General features: G+C 43.3%; 1 protein-coding gene across 2 annotated transcripts in view; it reads left to right on the forward strand.

Moving 5' to 3' along the window:
* Nucleotides 1–17,728, forward strand: part of LOC122803337 (SLAIN motif-containing protein 1-like) — a 359,055-nt gene that overhangs the window by 145,812 nt on the left and 195,515 nt on the right. The window contains exons 3-4 of one of the 2 annotated variants that reach the window (XM_044072909.1): nucleotides 1,746–1,793; nucleotides 2,294–2,632. In XM_044072909.1, the coding sequence (XP_043928844.1) occupies nucleotides 1,746–1,793; nucleotides 2,294–2,632 (387 nt within the window). The remainder of the gene's footprint in view (nucleotides 1–1,745; nucleotides 1,794–2,293; nucleotides 2,633–17,728) is intronic. The other variant, XM_044072910.1, reaches the window with a different exon arrangement.

Here is a 17,728-nt window from a genome sequence, read left to right on the forward strand (position 1 = left end):
CCCCCCACCAGTGCTGCAGGTTTGCAGTTGCATCAATTTCATGCACTTTGCAAATGGCTTCAGCACACAGTTGCATGTCTTACAAACCTGGATTAGCATCCACTGCAGTTTTATTCGAAATGGTCTCGCAACTCCTATCACAAGCTTAAAGGCTTGCTTTTGTATCCAGATTTACTAACCATATGTATTTTCTCTCTCTCTGTCTCTCTCACACACACACACACACACACACACACACACACACACACACACACACACACACACACACACACACACACAAATAAAATAGATATGCATGTGTGTCAGTGTTACCATGTGGTCCTGTGGTGCTCAGTTTTCTTCAATGAAAAATGCATTATGTCCTGGCTCACTGCCTACCTCCTGAGATGTACATGTGAGATATCACCACCTGGGAGAATGCCTATTACAGACAACTGATTTTTTTAGATGTGGTCACTGAGTTACCCCAGGATGTGGTACCAATACATTCATTATAATGCCTTCGATATTCCGCATCAATTGGCTGCAAGTCCTGTTAATATGTCATCCTCTTTGATAATGGAGGAGCGATGTTGTCATCATGGCTGCAATCTATAGCACCTTGCTTATTTGGTGGAGCTACATTTCTGTGGAGTAAGTGTATAGGGGTACACCATTTCAAGGGGTTCTGGGGAGCAGTTTACCCTCACCTACAGGACGTATCATGTCATTGATTACTTTTTTGGTACTAGGTGACAGAGATCTCCTCACATTATCATCCTTAGGCTGCTGAAATGTCCAACCAGCCAGGAAGGAGTGCTTGGACATGTTAATGGTCAGATGGATGGATCATGCATCCATCAATGCATACCCATTCAGTAAGGATCGGGTTTGTGTAACATCACATATATGCTTCAAGGTGGGTTGTACAACCACTTAATGTGATGAGGCTTTATCTTGCACGGCAATGCCTTTTGCACCTTAACAAAGTGTGCAGCATCATTGCCATGAAGCACTGCTAGTTGTGCAACACTAAGTGCTGTTATTTATATCTTCCACTCCCTGTTGTACTCTTACAAAATAGTGCAGAGTGTGCAACACTGACGGAGTACATTTGTATTTTTATACTGATGGAATTGGGTGCTGCCCTAGAGGACAGTTTTGCATAAGCCTTCATCAGCTTTCTACATACTATTTCTGTTTATGTTGCTTTCATCATTCATAGCACATTTGCATAACATAAGATGCTTATTAATGAAATGGAAGCTTCTTTCAAAAAGAACCTCCAAGCTTACTTTCTCAGCAGATGGCAATGTCACCGCTCCTCTGCACCAGAGTAGCTAGTCTTAATCAATTATCCCCAAGTATTACATCCTGTACGTAAATTGCCAAAAGCTCTCTCATATATATATACAGGTATATATGCATGTCTATGTTTATATATGCACACCAGTAGTACATAATTTAGTCTGTGCATTATATTATTTCTGATAATTACTTAAGCATAGCCTGTCTTAAAACAGTAAAAAATTTCATGGTTCTAACAGTTATTGTTATCTTTCTTTCCTCCTTTTGAGTCTGTCCGCTACATATTACAGTTATCGGTTGCTTCAGTGCACCTAAACAATTACAGACTCATGCTGTGAGTACATCCAGTGTTGTACAGTGTACAGATTTGTTCATGAACTGCACACCTTTGATGTGTTCCTTGTGTGCCATTTCTGTATATTGCAAAAATATTACTAACCCTGGAGTTTTTCTCTCAGGTTCTCTGCTGAAAAGGGGTATTTCATGGCACAGTCAGACAATTCCAGGTAAGCAAATGGAAATAATGAATAAATGTATAATCAAACAAATGTGCAAGACAGCACAAAGGGCACCATGGAGTGTGCAGTATGTTTATAAATTCTAGTCTTTATTAATTAATAAAACTGCATGAACCAGTGTAAATTGTACTACTAATTCACTTTCTCCAAGCAAGTTTTGGCCAAGTTATACCATTGCAATAACCTCATTATCCCCACAGGAAGTGACAAAGTTTGATCACAATTATTGCACTGATTCTTGATCATCTGGCAGCAGCTTAATTGTTCTGCTGTTGTATATTACTCAGAAGTTTGAAATCATCATATGGGGGTAACTTGAATTTATGCATGTTCACAATTGCATTTCTCTCTCTATCGTTCTGTAGATAAAATGCTGAAGAAATTTGCAAGTTTTACTTGACATGCACTAAAATTTTGACATGTAGGGGAGTTTGTTGGCTGATCATGTGTGTTGTGAATTTTTCTGAAAAGATCCATGTCTTTTTCAGGTCTTCGACAAGATTTTGCCTCATCTTCAGCATCCATATCACTACGCAGCTCTACTTTATCACTTCATTCAGGAAGGAGAGGAGCAGGAAGTGACCAGGAGTATGACCGCTACAGTCTAGAAGATGAAGAGGAATATGACCACCTTCCACCTCCACAGACGAGACTTACTCGCTGCTCACCAAATGTGAGAGGAATCCCACATTCACAGACTTTTACTAGTATTCGTGACTGCAGAAAAAGCCCCACTTCCCAGTATCTTCATGTAAATAGTTACCAGCAAAACTCTTCACCTCAGAACCAGACAACAACAGAACAGCAACAATGCAAATCAAATTCAGGTAGCTATGCTATTCTTTGACTGTCCACTACTTTTGTAGAACACCTGCTTGTTAGCAGTTTTTTTTGTTTCCTGAATCCGTTTTCTTTCATACAGTCTAAAGAAACACTGCCATCCATTTTGCTGCACATGCAGTTAATCTCACAAGCTAAAGGATTATTGGCTGATGCAATAATTTAGCTTGGCTTTGCAGCAGAAGGTCATTAGATTGGCGTCATTCTCCTTTATGATGCCGAAAGAATAAATGCGGCATATCTGAATTTGGAAGATATGTAGAAGCATTGTTTGGGAATGCATTGTGGTACTCACTGGTTAAACAGAGCCCATGTTCTGCATATATATCATATCTAGCAGACTTAAAGGATTTCATCCATGTCTCTTGATATATTCAAGTTACAGTGTAGTACAGGCAACTGTCCTGTGTTAGAGCTATGGAAATGATTATAAACCAAACTTTTGGAGTCATAGATGGCATTCTTCAGTATGCATGTAGAGTGCATCAAGCCATGTCATTTCAAAATTTTTAACCAACTAGTCTGCTATCACTGAAGTTCCACTATGTATAACAGAGTTTGCTTTTTTTACTATTTCTCTTATTGTAACTCTCCAGCATGTTGTAAGAAACATATAAAGCTGTTAATTTTCTGATAGCTACATTCCCAAGTGTTCATGCTGATGGCATGCATAGAGCATTTTTTCAGTACTGTGAGCAGGTATTTATTTATATGATTGTATTTATTTATCATTTTTTTACTGGGATAGAGCACTGATCAAAGATGTCTGAGTGCAGGCTCATCCAAGGGACACAATTTATGTGAAACATTACAACAAAAAGTATTGGTATGAAACTTTTTGACATACATGAGCAAGTATCTTCCAGAATTTTGATCAGTCTATAAGGAGTGGTTAGAAGCAGCCCTGAGAAAATGTATTATTAATTCTGTACCAGAATGGGGGAACATTGATTAGCCTTTCTCTCATCTCATGAAAAGGAAAAAAAAAATGTACTGTCTACTAATATTAGAGGGATGATAAAAGAAAAGAACAGAAGTAAACAGAGAGATAACATTGTTTTCATCAGCATACTCCAAATTGTTGTCATGTGGCATAAACAGATTTTGGTATTAGATGTGCTTTGTGAACCTTACTTATTCCAGCAGTCATGTGGTGCTAATTCTGGTGGAGTGACCTTATTACTTCTGATCATAAGAATACAGATGGTGCAGCAGATATGTTTGGAGCGGGCAAAGACCTGCTGTCAGGAAACATAAATGTGAAAGCAAATTGCAACTAGGGCATTATTTGCTTTTAAGAATGGACTAGGATAATTTTTCACAAAGGTAGCATCGTTGTTGTCTAGTACTTGTGTGCAGTAGTACTTCATTGCTGAGGCGTACTGCTTTTTGGCACTGTATGGTTACACAATAATGTCTCCAGTATACTGCAGGTGTGTCACCCCTGAGGCATTGGCAGTATCTGTAACATGTCATGGCGAAGGAATACTGTAGAGCAGGCTTCTACGAAGATTTGTTTCCCTGTCCTCATTATGCATTGAAGACTCTTTGGTGGAGTCACCTGCCTTCTTTGTCTCCTCAGATTAGAAACATATGCAGTGAGAATTCAATCTTTCTCCCAAAAAGTTAACATTTAGTAAGTACAGAACCACTTGTCTTAAAGTTGTTTTCAGGTCTTTTTTAGGGGGATCCTTATAGGAAATGAGAAACCCCTGCCCTTTAACAGCATTCAAGGCACTGATAGTATATAACATAAGCTTTTTCTGGACTTTATAGTTTCATTCTAGTTTATCAGTACCCTTTAGCATGTTTGAAAATTACAGAGTAAGTAAATAATTGATACTGCTGTTAAGTGAGGAATCGGTCTTGTGTTTACTTGGTGCTTTGCAGAAACTTGTAGCTACTGTGCAGTGACTGAGCATTCTGTTTCAGTTGCATATTCAAAGCTCAAGAAACTTGTAGTTATGTTAGAAGTGAGCACAGTGTTTAATGCATTATTTATTATCATATTATTGTGAACAAATCCCTTGGCGTTACAATGCTGCATTCTTTTCATTTTGAATAATAGTTTGTTTTCCCACACATTTTGTTGCCAGTATACTAATGTAGCCATTTCCAACAAATATATTATGTCTAGTTGATTAGATACTAAAGCATTTTTCATCAGTGGCTTTATTAATTATCATTCCCAACTTAAAGGGCTCTGTAATTTTTTTTCTATGTTCTGTTTTTGATGTTTTAGGCCTTGAAACATTTCAGTACTTTGTTAGCTGCATTGTTGTTCTTCGTCATCATCATGGAATCAAATTATAATAAATACAGCGAGAACGATAACTACTTGATCAAGTTGTTCCTTTGACTTGATGTTTCTCCTTACTGCTTGACCCTGTACGAAGCTGTCTGACAGATTACCTTATATAAATTGCTAACACCTTTCCTGGTTACCATAAAATGCATCTGATGTTGTAAATCTTTATTCATTCCTTACTGATAGGACCAGTTCCATCCTCAGAACTGACATGGCCATTTCCAAGCTTGCACCAGCCAAAAACTCTCAGCTAAGACCTACCCATAATGCCCCTGTCATAGTCTCTCCAGATCTTGTTTGCTGCGTTCCTCGTCAGATGTACCAAGCCTTCTCTCTCAAAGCTAAGTATAAAATTTGTATATTTTTGTGTAGTTTCTCTCAAAACGTTGCCTTTTTTAGTCAATCTTGCTAATTTCTCCTCTCACCTGTAATCTGCTTCTACTTCCTACCCTCTACCTTTGGTAGTTACCTATCATTGTTGGTACTGTCCCTCTTTCCTACCTTTGGTAGGCCCTCTTTTTACCACTTGTGGTATTTCTAGATACCGTTGTTGTTACTTTTCTCTCCTATATATATTTCTTACAAAAAAAAAAAAAAAAAAAAAAACTTTCACTTGTTTTCTTCTTGGTAGTTTTTTTTGCCAGTATACTTGTACATTATGTCAGAAAAAACTAAATTGGGGTTTATGCTGTGCGATAAGTGTGGGCATAAAATGCCCAACTCAGATGGTCATGCTCGGTGCGTTTATTGTTTGGGCGTGGACCACATAAATGCTTCATGCAACATCTGCTGTAGTTTCAGTAATTGCACTCTAGCCAAGCGCAAAAACTGATTTTGAAGGGTTTAATGAAAACGCCTTTTTCGGAGGTGCTGTCTGGGATGGAAGTCTCACCAACTCCTAAGACCAAGAAACACAAGGAGAAACGAAGTCACTCGGTTCCTACATCCATGGAACTGAGTCGACATCAAACTTCTTCGGCACAGACAACTTCGGCACCAGGCTCTGTGTCTTCTCCCTCGGTGCCGTTTCTGTTGTTGACTTCTATTACAGTTCCAGCTTCAGCACAATCGTCTTTGGTGCCATCCTTGGTTCTGACACTGGCTTTAACAACCATATCTGCTTCGGCACCATCCCCGGCCACGGTGCCGATAGCTTATTTGGCTCCACAGACTATGACCCCATCGGTTCCAAAGGCTGAACTCCCAAGAACCAGATACTGTCCAACCTACGACCCTTTTTCGGGGCACCAGTTTAGCCCCTTTCTGGAAAGACCTGACTCTCCTTTAGCAGCCTCTCTATAGATCCACCAGGTGCCTTTCAGAACAAGATGTAGTGTGGGTTGTGGACCAGCTTCTGGCAGCTAGAGGATTTGCCCACCCAGGCCAGACCTTCCACCCCCTTTGGAACAGAACCTTTCACAGCATGCTCTCCAGTATATCCCTCCTGCAGCCTTTTCCCAAGCTCCGGAGATCTCAGTACCGATGACCACCCCAGTGCATACTATCTCTGCTCCAAATGTGGAGTTTCCCCCCTGTCGACGCCGACCTCCCTTGGTGTATCGGCTCCGTTGGAACTGGTACACTCTCGAAGCAGTGTTTGGGCTGTCGGCACTGTGGTTCCTAGTCCTGCGCCTATTTTTTTCATTGGCACCGTCTATGTCCACGGCTCCACTGACAGCTTACCAGTCCTCTCAGTGCTCCTTACCTGGTGGTGGGCTCCTCAGGGCGGGGTGTGACCCCCGTTTCCGAGGTTGTCCTTCTCGGTTTCGGGCTCCCATCCCTCCTCGGGCGGGCCTGCTTTCCAGGTGATGGAGAGGGTCCTTGCCTCCACAGGCTAGCAGTCGGCACCAATGGCATTAATACTGGAACCCCCCTCTAGCATGCACCTGCCCCAACCCCCTACTCTAGGATCCCAGGCACGGGAACCATAAGACCTTCCCTTGAAGGGAACTCTTTCTCCGGAGTCCTCCTCAGAAGATCCCACTGGGGAGCCACCCCAGAAGAAATGGTGCAAGAGGAAACACCTTGATTCCCCTGAGGAATCCATCACTGAGGACACCGATTGTGATGAGTGAGCAGGGTCCCCATGGTCTCCCCCAGAAGACATCTCATTTGGAGACATTCTCGAAATCTTCAAGCAGATGGGAGACTGGAAGTCCTCTAACCCTTCTTCGGAAGAATCTGTGTTCTTGCAGGCCTTCCATACCTGGCCATCTACTTCCTGGGTGACCCCACCTGCGGATGAGCTTGTAAAGCTGATCATGCATCGTGCCTGGAAGGCCCTGGACAATATAGAACCTGTCCCCTGGAGGCCGGACAAAATGTTATCCCCCCCAAAGACCTGCCCAATTGGTCCAAGCAGTTGACAGTCGATACTATGGTCATGGCGGCGGCCACCAAAAGGGAACTGGCAGAAGATAGTTCCACTGTTCATCCTCCGAACGGGGAGTCTCGAGCCATGGACAAACTGGGGAAGCAGACTTGTGCTTCAATGCCCTTTGCCATTCGGTCGCTGAACTATTTGGCACACTTCACTCGTCTCCAAAGAGACCTAATTTCTGAAGTGTCTACCTCTTTGGCGGAGGTACTGCCTGATGAGGTACGTGACACTGTTGCCTTGCAGATAGCTACCCTAGAATCTATCTCTAACTCCTTGATGCGATTGATATCTCACACCACCTAGGGGGCAGCTTGAGCAGCCGCATCAGGCATCGTCATGAGACGTCATGCTTGGATGCGTTTGTGTGATTTTGCAGACCCCTTTAAATCTTCCTTCGTCAACATGCCTGTCGACAAATCTTCACTCTTTGGTCCCAAAGTTCGAGACAAACTAGCACGAAGTGAGAAAGACGGAAAGACCTTGTCTGCTGTGGGCATACATTTCTCCACCCCCAGAGGTCCTATTCCAGGAACCAGAGGGGAGGGAAATTGTGTTTCAAAAAGTCCCAAGGATCTTTTCATGACACTCGTGGTGAGCAATCCCCCTGGGGCAGAGGGGACAACTCATCTGGAAGACATCCCTTTCAGGGCAGAGGAGGTCCGCATAACCAGGGAGCTAGAGATTCCTTCTCCGGCCGACCCTACCAGCGCTTCTGAGCAGCGGCCCAATTGCTTTCCTCTGGAAGCAGTCAGGGGTCATTTTTCTTTGCACCTACCAGCCTGGCAACTTATTACTACTGATGTTTGGGTGCAGAGAATAATATCCAGAGTCTACCATATCCCATTTGATCTTACTCCCAGACCAGTCAAATGAATCCCCGATGTTCCACACAATCAGAGGGAGATAGCAGCCTTAGAAATGGAAAATCTGCTAAGAAAAAGTGTCATCCAGCCAGTCCCACCAGACCAGAGAGGATCTGGGTTTTACTCAACGTTCTTTTTCGTTCCAAAAAAGATAGGGGACTGGAGACAAATCCTGGATCTCAGCCTATTGAACAAATTTATAAAACCTCAAAAATTCCGGATGGTTACGATACAGTTCATTCTCCCTTTTCTAGGGAAGGACAACTGGATGTGCTCTATAGATCTCCAGGACCCATATAACCACATAAAGATGGACCAGCGCTCCTGGAGATTTCTCCGCTTCCGGCTGGGAGCCAATCACTACCAGTTCAAGGTATTGCCTTTCGGTCTCTCGACAGCCCCCCCCCAAGTGTTCACTAAATGAATGGCAGTTGTAGTAGCTCATCTTCGACTACAAGGATTCCAGGTGTTTCTGTATCTAGACGATTGGCTCCTTACTGCCACAACTAGGAATGTTCTCATCCACAGCCTCTGTTACACTCAAGGCCTTGCTCTCTGCTTGGGGATTATGATCAACAAGGACAAATCTCAAATGTCCCCAACAAAACCACTGGAATTTATTGGAGCGATGTTCGACACACCATCCTGCCAAGCTTCCCTCCCTCCTCACAGGCTTTCAAAAATAAGAAACCAAGTCCATGTCCTCCGTCCACAGACTTTTGTAAGAGCACGCCTTGTACTACAACTTTTAGGTTATATGTCAGGGCCATTACCCTAGTACTACTGGCGAGGTTGCACATGAGACTTTTACAGTGGCTCCTTTCATCACAATGGTCAATCTTAGCCCACCCACTTGACCACATGATACGCCTTACAAACCTTTTCAAGAAAGAAATGCTATGGTGGATGAAGCCAGAATCAAATCTTTGGTGTCGACTGTTCTGTCTTCCCCAGCCTAGGGCCACAGTGACCACGGACGCTTCCCTGTTAGGGTGGGGGGTGGGGCATTTCCAGGGAAAGATGGTCCAAGGCACTTAGTCCCCCACGGAGGCTAATTTTCATATAAATGTCCTGGAATTGAGGGCAGTTCTCTCAGCGTTGCAAGCATTCCGTACATCCCTTCCTTCCGGGACCATTGCAATTCAATCAGACAACATGTCAGTCGTCTGGTATATAAAAAAACAAGGTGGAACCAGGTCTTACCCCCTGTGATGGGAAGCCATGAGGATTTGGCACTGGGTGATAGCTTCCAACTGCTTTCTTATAGCAACGAACATTCCTGGGAGTTCCAACCTTATTGCGGACAATCTGAGCAGGAACATCCTGATGCCTCATGAGTGGTTCCTCAATCCTGTAGTAGTGGATCAGATCTTCCACCGTTGAGGCAGGCCTTGCTGCTATATGTCTGCTTCCCCTCTAAACAACAAATGCAGAATTTACTTTGCCCTGATCCCCTCAGGGGGAATCACTGAAGGATGCTCTAACACACCATTGGCCCCTGGGTCTATTGTATGCCCCCCCCCCATTTCCCCTCATCCTGAAATTCCGCCAGAAAGCTCAAAGGTTGAGAAGCAAAGGGATCCTCATTGCCCCTTATTGGCGATGTCAAGTGTAGTTTCCTTTCCTATGGCCTCATCTGATTCACAGCCTGTGGATCCTGGATCAGTCTCAAGGTCTGCTATCTCACCTTCAGGGACTGATTCATCCCAGTCTCCACAGCCTCAAACTCGCAGCTTGGTTCCTCCACTTCCGATGATTACCAGGCTGCCTGATATTTCATCTCCTGTCCGTGAAACTCTTCTGGCTTCACACAAACCTTCCACCAGGAAAATTTATTCTAGTAAATGGACAAGATTCTCTACATGGGCCAAAGATCAGGACATAGACCCTTTCTCTATGCCTGGTCAAAAGATCCTACAATACCGAACTACTCTTCTACATGCAGGAGCCTCAGCATTGACAATTACTGTACACTTAGCAGCTATCGCAAATTTTCATAATGGATTCGGTAATTCTTCTGTTATGTCATACCGTCTGTGCAAAACTTTTTTGAAAGGAGTATTACATGTTAAACCTCCTGTCAAGCCCCCCATAGAACCCTGGGACTTGACTTTGGTACTTCAGTCGTTAACAAGCCCTCCTTTCGAACCTTCTAATTCATGTGATATAAAACTTTTATCATGGAAGACTCTACTTTTAGTAGCACTTACCTCAGCGAGAAAAGTATCTTTGTTGCAGGCCTTGAGTGTCAAGAGACCTTACTTGAGTTTACACAGGGAAAGAATTTCCCTACTTACTGACCCATCCTTCTTGCCCAAGGTCATTTCTGGGTTTTCAATTAACCAGTCTATTGACCTGCTGGTTTTCCTCCCTCAACATTCAAATAGAGGGGAATATATTTTGCATGCCCTTGTTGTTCATGGGCAATTTCAATTTTTCTTGGACAGAACTAAATCTTTCAGAAAATTGTTTGTGGCCTTTGCCGGACCTAGATTGGGTAGACCTGTCTTCAAAGTGACTCTATCTTCCTGGCTTAGAAACGTCATTACTGTTATCTACCATCAGAATAAACTGTCCTTACCTTCCAGAATAAAGGCTCATTCTACTAGATCGATGGCTACTACTGTAGCTTTTCATTCCAGAGCCTCTATGGATGATGTCTGTGCAGCAACCACTTGGGCAAGACCTCATACCTTTATCACTCATTACAAATTGGATTTGGCCTCCAGGGGACGAGTATTTTTTGGTTCTATGGTGCTCAGGAATATCCTTCCTTAGGGCCACCCAGGACTCAAGTAGCTGGGGACTCGATCCTATCAGTAAGGAATGAATAAAGATTTACAACATCAGATAAAAAAAGTTATGTCTTAACGTTCCATCTGTGTTGTAGATCTTTATTCATTCATTACTTCCTGCCCTCCTTTCCCCTGCCTGGACTCCTGGTAGACTTTAGGAACTCCTGGTTAAGGTATTTGCTCAGACATAGCCTCTTACTATCTCTCTTATTATCTCTGTAATATGGGGCGGGCAAACTCGATCTGAAGAGACTATGAGACGGGCATTATGGGTAGGTCTTAGCTGAGAGCTTTTGGCTAGCCCAAGCTTGGAAACGGCCGTGTCGTTTCCGAGGACAGAACCAAAGTACTATCAGTAATGAATGAATAAAGATCTACAACACAGATGGAACGTTATGGTAAGACATCACTTATTTTTTTTGTTTGGGCAGTGAATTGAAAAACACTTTCAAAAATTATTGAAAGATAAGCTAAGTTGAACTGCTTAATCTTTGAACAGTTATTGCATCTAAAATGTTAGGTTTGCATGTGTTAAAAAGTTAAGTTAGCATTTATTAAATATATGCAGAGAGTTCTTGAACTTGTAGATCAGTTGTTGGCCCAGCATTATGAGATGTGCCACTGTAGATTTCTGCAGCTGCTTTCTTAGCCTTGATTTCATTATAACGATATGTGACATACAGTGTTATAAGTTATGGTTAGAGTATCCAGCAGCAAGAAATATTCATGTCCATTATTAGATCCATATAGCATAAGTTACTGCAACAGTGGGCATATCCTGACAGGAGCTGGATGACCAACCACCTTTCAAAGCTTTAGAGCACCGTTCACAAATCTTCACTGTAAAATCAGTGATGAGGGCGCCAAACTTTCAGAACCTTCTTGCTGTCCAGTACAGCACACTCCTGTGGGGTTCAAGTGATCGAAGGTTGGATAACGATTCTTCAGAATTGGGCAGATAAGTATCCTGTTGGGAAATACTTTCTAGTTGTAGTGAGTTGTCTTTTTCTGATGCATCTGCCAGAATGAAGGAGTTATTCCACTGGGAAAAAAAGAAATGCCAGAGTCCTAACAAAGATATTATTTGCTAGAGATGGATTTTCTTCAACTTGTGACTCTTGTTTTACTAGCCATAAAGAACACTTCCTTTACAGCTACCAGTTTGCCTGACAATTAGACACCTGTCCCCATAAAATCTGATAAATTATGTAAGGCTCACAAGACCCACAATTTTCTTTTATTTTCAAACCCCATCTCAGGCCATGATTTCTCTGATGAGGCCATCTTCTGATGAATAAGTTATGGCAGCTGGACCTGTTTATTCTGACAAAGAAGGGAAAGTCTTTGATAGGTTTTGGGAAAAGTTTATACATTTTCCACCTTATGCTGAAGAATAGTTAATTGTCAGGCTAACATGTCCAAGTGGGTCTATATCATATGTTCGAAGTTTTATAACTTCGAACGTTAAAATATGGGATTTGAATGTTCAAAGTTATTATTAAACTAAACTAACAGCTTCACCCCCCCTCCACCACACCCCCCGCTCTTTAAATATACCAACTTCAAGACCACACTACAGTTTAGTAAGGGAAATCATACCTTTTTTCTGTTTTTGTTTTTTTTATTGTATGTTCGATGTTTGAAATTTCGAACATTTAAATTTGATTATTTAACGTTCAAAGTTTTCAAACTTCGAACATATAATATAGACCCTGTCCAAGTTTCTGCTGGCTTCCATTGACAATACGAGAAAGCTAATTGCTGGCCTTCCGTCTTCAGAGGCTAAAACACTTAAGAATTATTTAATATCTTCTGCGTCTTGGGTAACTAATCACTCTCTAAAATGTTCTTATGATTCTACTGATGCTGTTTCTAGAGCATTTGCCACTGGGTCAATAATGAGAAGATTTGCCTGGCTACATTTGCAGAATTTACTACAGGATGTCAAAGCTGAGTTTCTGAATACTCTCCAGGATAAAGTTGTATTATTTGGCCAGTCCTGCTCTGTCGTTCTTAAAAAATGTAATGAAAAAGGAAAGTTAATTCAGGGAGATGCCCAAAATTTTCATACTCTCCATGCCACAGTTTAATAGAAACTTTCCATCCAGCTCAGGTTCCTTTGATGGGAAACAGACAATCCCAGAAAGGCACAGGCAATTCAGAAAGCAATGGCAGGAACGTTTGGAAAAGAACAGAGGTTCCTCCCCAAACCAAGGAGAATCAAAGAAAGCAGACTGACTCTATGCACCATTGTGGTTTTTTCCCTCCCCACCCTGGCAGTCCAGTAGAGCTGTCCCGATGTCAAGGTGTTCATTTTACTCCATGGCACCATTTAACTTCTGACACCTGGGCTCTGAGAGTCGTTCAAAAAGGCTACAACTCGGAGTGAGATTCCTTTTCTCCTCTTCAGAAGGTTCCATTGCATCCATTCAATTAAACCTTCATATTTCTTCCTGTCCTAGATGAAGTGCTATCTTCGAGAGTTGTAGAATCTGTTCCTGTCAATCAAGTAAGGAAGGGGTTTTATTCAATAATATTTATTGCGCCAAAGTAAGAAAGATCTTGGAGATCTGTGCTAAAGTGTTTTTTTCTTAACCCTCACATTAGAATCCCAAAAAAACAAAATGCCCTGTCTGCAATATCTCTTGTTTTTAATTATATATTATGACTTTTAACTCTGGATTTAAAAATATGCTTATCACATTCCACTTTTCAAAGATTTCATTTTTTTTTTTAAATTTCACTGTTTGGTTTACATTTTCGGTTCCTTGCTTTACCCCTTAGATTGCCAACAGCTCCAAGAGTATTTATAAATTACCTAGCTACAGTAGTACTCCATTGCAAGTTGCTGGGCATTCACACTTTTCCATATTTAGATGACTGCCTTATTTTTAAAGATTCTTTTACAAAGTTGTCAAGAATATATGGTTTGGGTAAATAAAATATCTTCTCAATCTGGAATTTCACTTAAACATAGGGAAATCTTTTCATGTCCCATCTTACAGGATAGTGTTTCTGGGATATCTCCTGGATACATACTTCATAACAGTCTTTCTTCCCCAAAATAAAGTAGAATGTTACAAGGGACATTTTTTGATGTTTTCCAACCAGGATATGGCATCCTTTAGAGAATATATGAAGATTCTTTGTTTCATGGCCTCTGCAATTCTTGTGATTTCTTTGGCTAGACTTCCTGTGAGGAAAGTTTAGTATCTCATCAAATCAGTTTGAACATAACACCAGAATCCACTCCCCCCAATCATTTCAAATCTCAGTGCTGGGGTTTGTAAAAATATAAAAATAGAGTTACTGTGGTGGGTAAATCAGTTGTGTCTCAGCCAGGCTTTTCCTTTTCCAGCCTTAGTTCAGTCTGTAACCACAGTTGCTTCAGACTTTGCTAATGAACCTGTATTCAAAGTGGTGAATGTTTTGGGTCTGTGAAACAAGCAGGACAAGCTGAAGTACATAAATGTCAAAGAAATGATGGCACTAATAAAAGCACTTGAATCTCTGCACCATCTTTGGATTCCAGGCTCTCTGCAGTAATCATAGACAAACACCACAGTGATGTGGTGCATTAACATGGGAGAACCAGGTCCTACTCCATTTCCAGTCTAAGTACGCAACATGGTAACTACATCTCAGGACGGTCTGACCCTCCAGGCTACTTACATTCTGTCAGAGCAGAACATTATAGCAGACAAGCTGACCAGGAGCAAGACAAACAGCCAGTAATAGAAAATGCAACCAGTGGTCTGTTAGGAATTGATCTCTCTGTAGGGAACACCTTAAGTAGGTGGGTTTCCCCCGCTTATAACAAACAATTAGATATTTTCCTGTGGGACTCCTTACACAAAGACCTGGAAGAAAGAAAAATGCCTTTTCATTCCTATGAACAGAGGTGGTCCTGTACTCCTTTCTATTCTTTCCTGTGATAACCATTCAGAAGGACATTCCAAAGATGGTTCCTCAGCATGGACTTCCTCTCATTGGACAGGGATTGTTTGAGACACCCCAGCCTTCAATTTCTTCAAATCACTGTATGAACGATAGAATTTTAATACCTTTTAGGCACCTGATCTGAAGTTGTTTACTTCATTTGGTCTTCAACCTGTGGGTTACGGATTCATATTGGATCCGAGCCGACAACTTTTACTGGCATCAGCTCCATGCTCCAAACTCCTCCCCTTACCCATAATACACCTCCACTGCCTTCCATCCCCAGATCTCATTTGCCGGGAATTGCTTTAACATAGTGTCTTCTGAGCTCCAACTAGTCAGTGGGTTAAAAGCCTTTCGTGAGTAAATAATTTTTCTCATTTTCTGTCAGTTAATGTTAGTATAGGTCCCCTTTCTCCTCCCCTCGCTTGTTGCGTTGAGTGTTAGTGTTTTAGGTTAGTTAGAGTTTTAGGTTAGTTAGAGAAGTTTGTTTTGTGGTTTAGGTAGTAGCTCCCCCCCCCCAGAGTTCTTTTCTGTATATGAGTGTGGTGAGTGGGTGTGTGTGTGTTTGTTAATTAGAAAGAACCTGCCTGTTTTTTTACTAAGGTTATCTTTCTAATAATTAGGATGGCTGAAAAGCTTGTTTTCAAACACTGCACAGAGTGTGGCCATAAGTTATCTCCAGCGGATGGCCACACTCTGTGTGTTTTGTGCTTGGGCATGGCCTACCTGAGTGTGGACTGTAGCATTTGTGTGGGCTTCAACCCCCATGCCCTAAAGGATAGGAAGGCCAAGTTGGCCCTCAAAGGGTTACTTCCACCTTCCGACTCTGTTTCCTCATCTCCAGCTTCTGTCACAGTGGCTGCTGTGTCCACCTCTCTTCCTCTGGCTTCTCCTCCCTCACAGGCTGGAACTCAACCTCCTGTACCAAAGCCTGTGGTAGTGGAGCAGAAAAGAGGTAGAGAGAGGGAGAATGAGTCAAAGACTAGGGAAAAGAGAGAGGTCTCCGGACCTCACTTCTCCTACCAAAAGACCACGGATCCATGACTCCCTTTGGCTCCGATCTCTGCCTTGTCACGGTCCCACCCGCTCCTTGTCTGACATGGAACTGGATAAAATGATGAGGCATTTTATCCCTACACAGATCCAGATGGAGGATCTTGCCAGCCCCCCCCTCCTCTCTCAGGAGGGGGGGAGCTTGCTTCCTTTTTTAACCAATATCTCCTTCTCCAGTCTGACCTTGGGGTTTGGAGTACTTGGATCCGAGGTTAGCTTTGGTTAGGGGGTCGGCGCCGACGGTACCTGCTTCCTCTATGTCGACAGCTGCCTGGAGCGTTTTGGATCCGACCAGCTGGGATCAGAGCTGCTCTTACAGTCGGAGCTTGGGTGTTGGATCCAAGGGAGTGGAACCTTTTTCATCAGCTCCGATTTTGTCGGGCCAGGTTCCCTTCTTCGGAGCGCTGTCTAGCTCAGGCCTGGCTCCGATTCTCTCATCAGACCTGGGGTCCTTATTGATTTCTTAGGAGGTTTGCTCTCCTTTTGCATTTGACATGGTAGAAAGGGTTCTCCATCTGATTGAGATCCCTGACCACCCTCTCAGACTCTTCCCAGAACCCCCTCGGCTCTGTCTATTGTCCCCATCATTTTACCATTGGGACAGCCAATGCTCGAAGCGCCCCAGAAGGTTCCCCCCGAGGAACAAGTGGCTTGTGAGCTCCCTCCGGAGAGCCCCACCAGAGAGGTGCCTCGCAAGCATACGTGCAAGAGGAGGCACTTGGACTCCCCTGAGTCCCTCACCAATGACACAGACTTAGATGATGAAGAGGGTTCCCCTAGGTCACCTCCTGAGGATGTCTCCTTTGGAGACATCATGGAGATCCTGCACCATCGGGGAGGTTGGTCAGCCCCCAAACCTTCTTCTGATGAGTCTGTGTTCCTGGAGACTTTCAGCACAGGCCCATCTACTTCCTGGGTGTCCCCTCCCATGGATCCTTTGGTAGATCTGGTCACCTCACAGGCATAGAAGGAACCAGACACCATGGAACCTATCCCGAAAAGACCTGACAAGATCCTGAGCTGTCCCCCCATAGACAGGCCAACTTGGAATAAGGGCTCCCCCGTAGATGCCATAGTGGTAGCAGCAGCCACTAAGAAGGAACTTGCTCAGGAGAGTTGCTCGGTCCACCCTCCTGACCGAGAGTCACAGATGATGGACTGCCTAGGGAAGCGAGTGTACGCTTCAGCTACCTTTTCGATTAGGGCGCTGAACTACTCGGCCCATGTCACCAGACTCCAACGCGACCTGGTAAAGGAGCTGGAGGAGTCTCCCCCCAAATCCATGTCGCAGGAGGACAAGGCTTCGTTCTCCGTGAGAATGGCCACTTTAAAGGCAGTATCTAACATGTCCATGTGACTCCTCTCACATGCTATGGAAAGAACGGCTAGTGCGTCTGGGTTCAGCGTGTCCATGAGGTGCAACGCCTGGCTTAAGTTATGTCAATTTTCCGAACCCTTCAGGGCATCTTTTGCCAATGCCCCCTTATGACGGCTCTATACTCGTTGGTAAGACCGTCAAAGAGACATTAGTTCAGAGTGAGAAGGATGGGAAGACACTGTCTGCCGTCGGGATCCACTTCTCTTACTCTCAAAGGTCCTTTTCTCTGAACCAGAGAGGGCAAAAGAAGATGTGGTTCTGGAAGTCACAGTATTCCCGGGACAATCTTGGCTCTTCTTTCCCCAGAGGCAGAGGGGGACAGAATGGATGCTGGCCCAGAGGTAGAGGGGGTCCGTGGAACTTT

This window comes from Protopterus annectens, chromosome 5.part1, assembly GCF_019279795.1.
Source record: "Protopterus annectens isolate FY-2018-M chromosome 5.part1, PAN1.0, whole genome shotgun sequence".
NCBI classification, from domain to species: Eukaryota; Metazoa; Chordata; order Ceratodontiformes; family Protopteridae; genus Protopterus; species Protopterus annectens.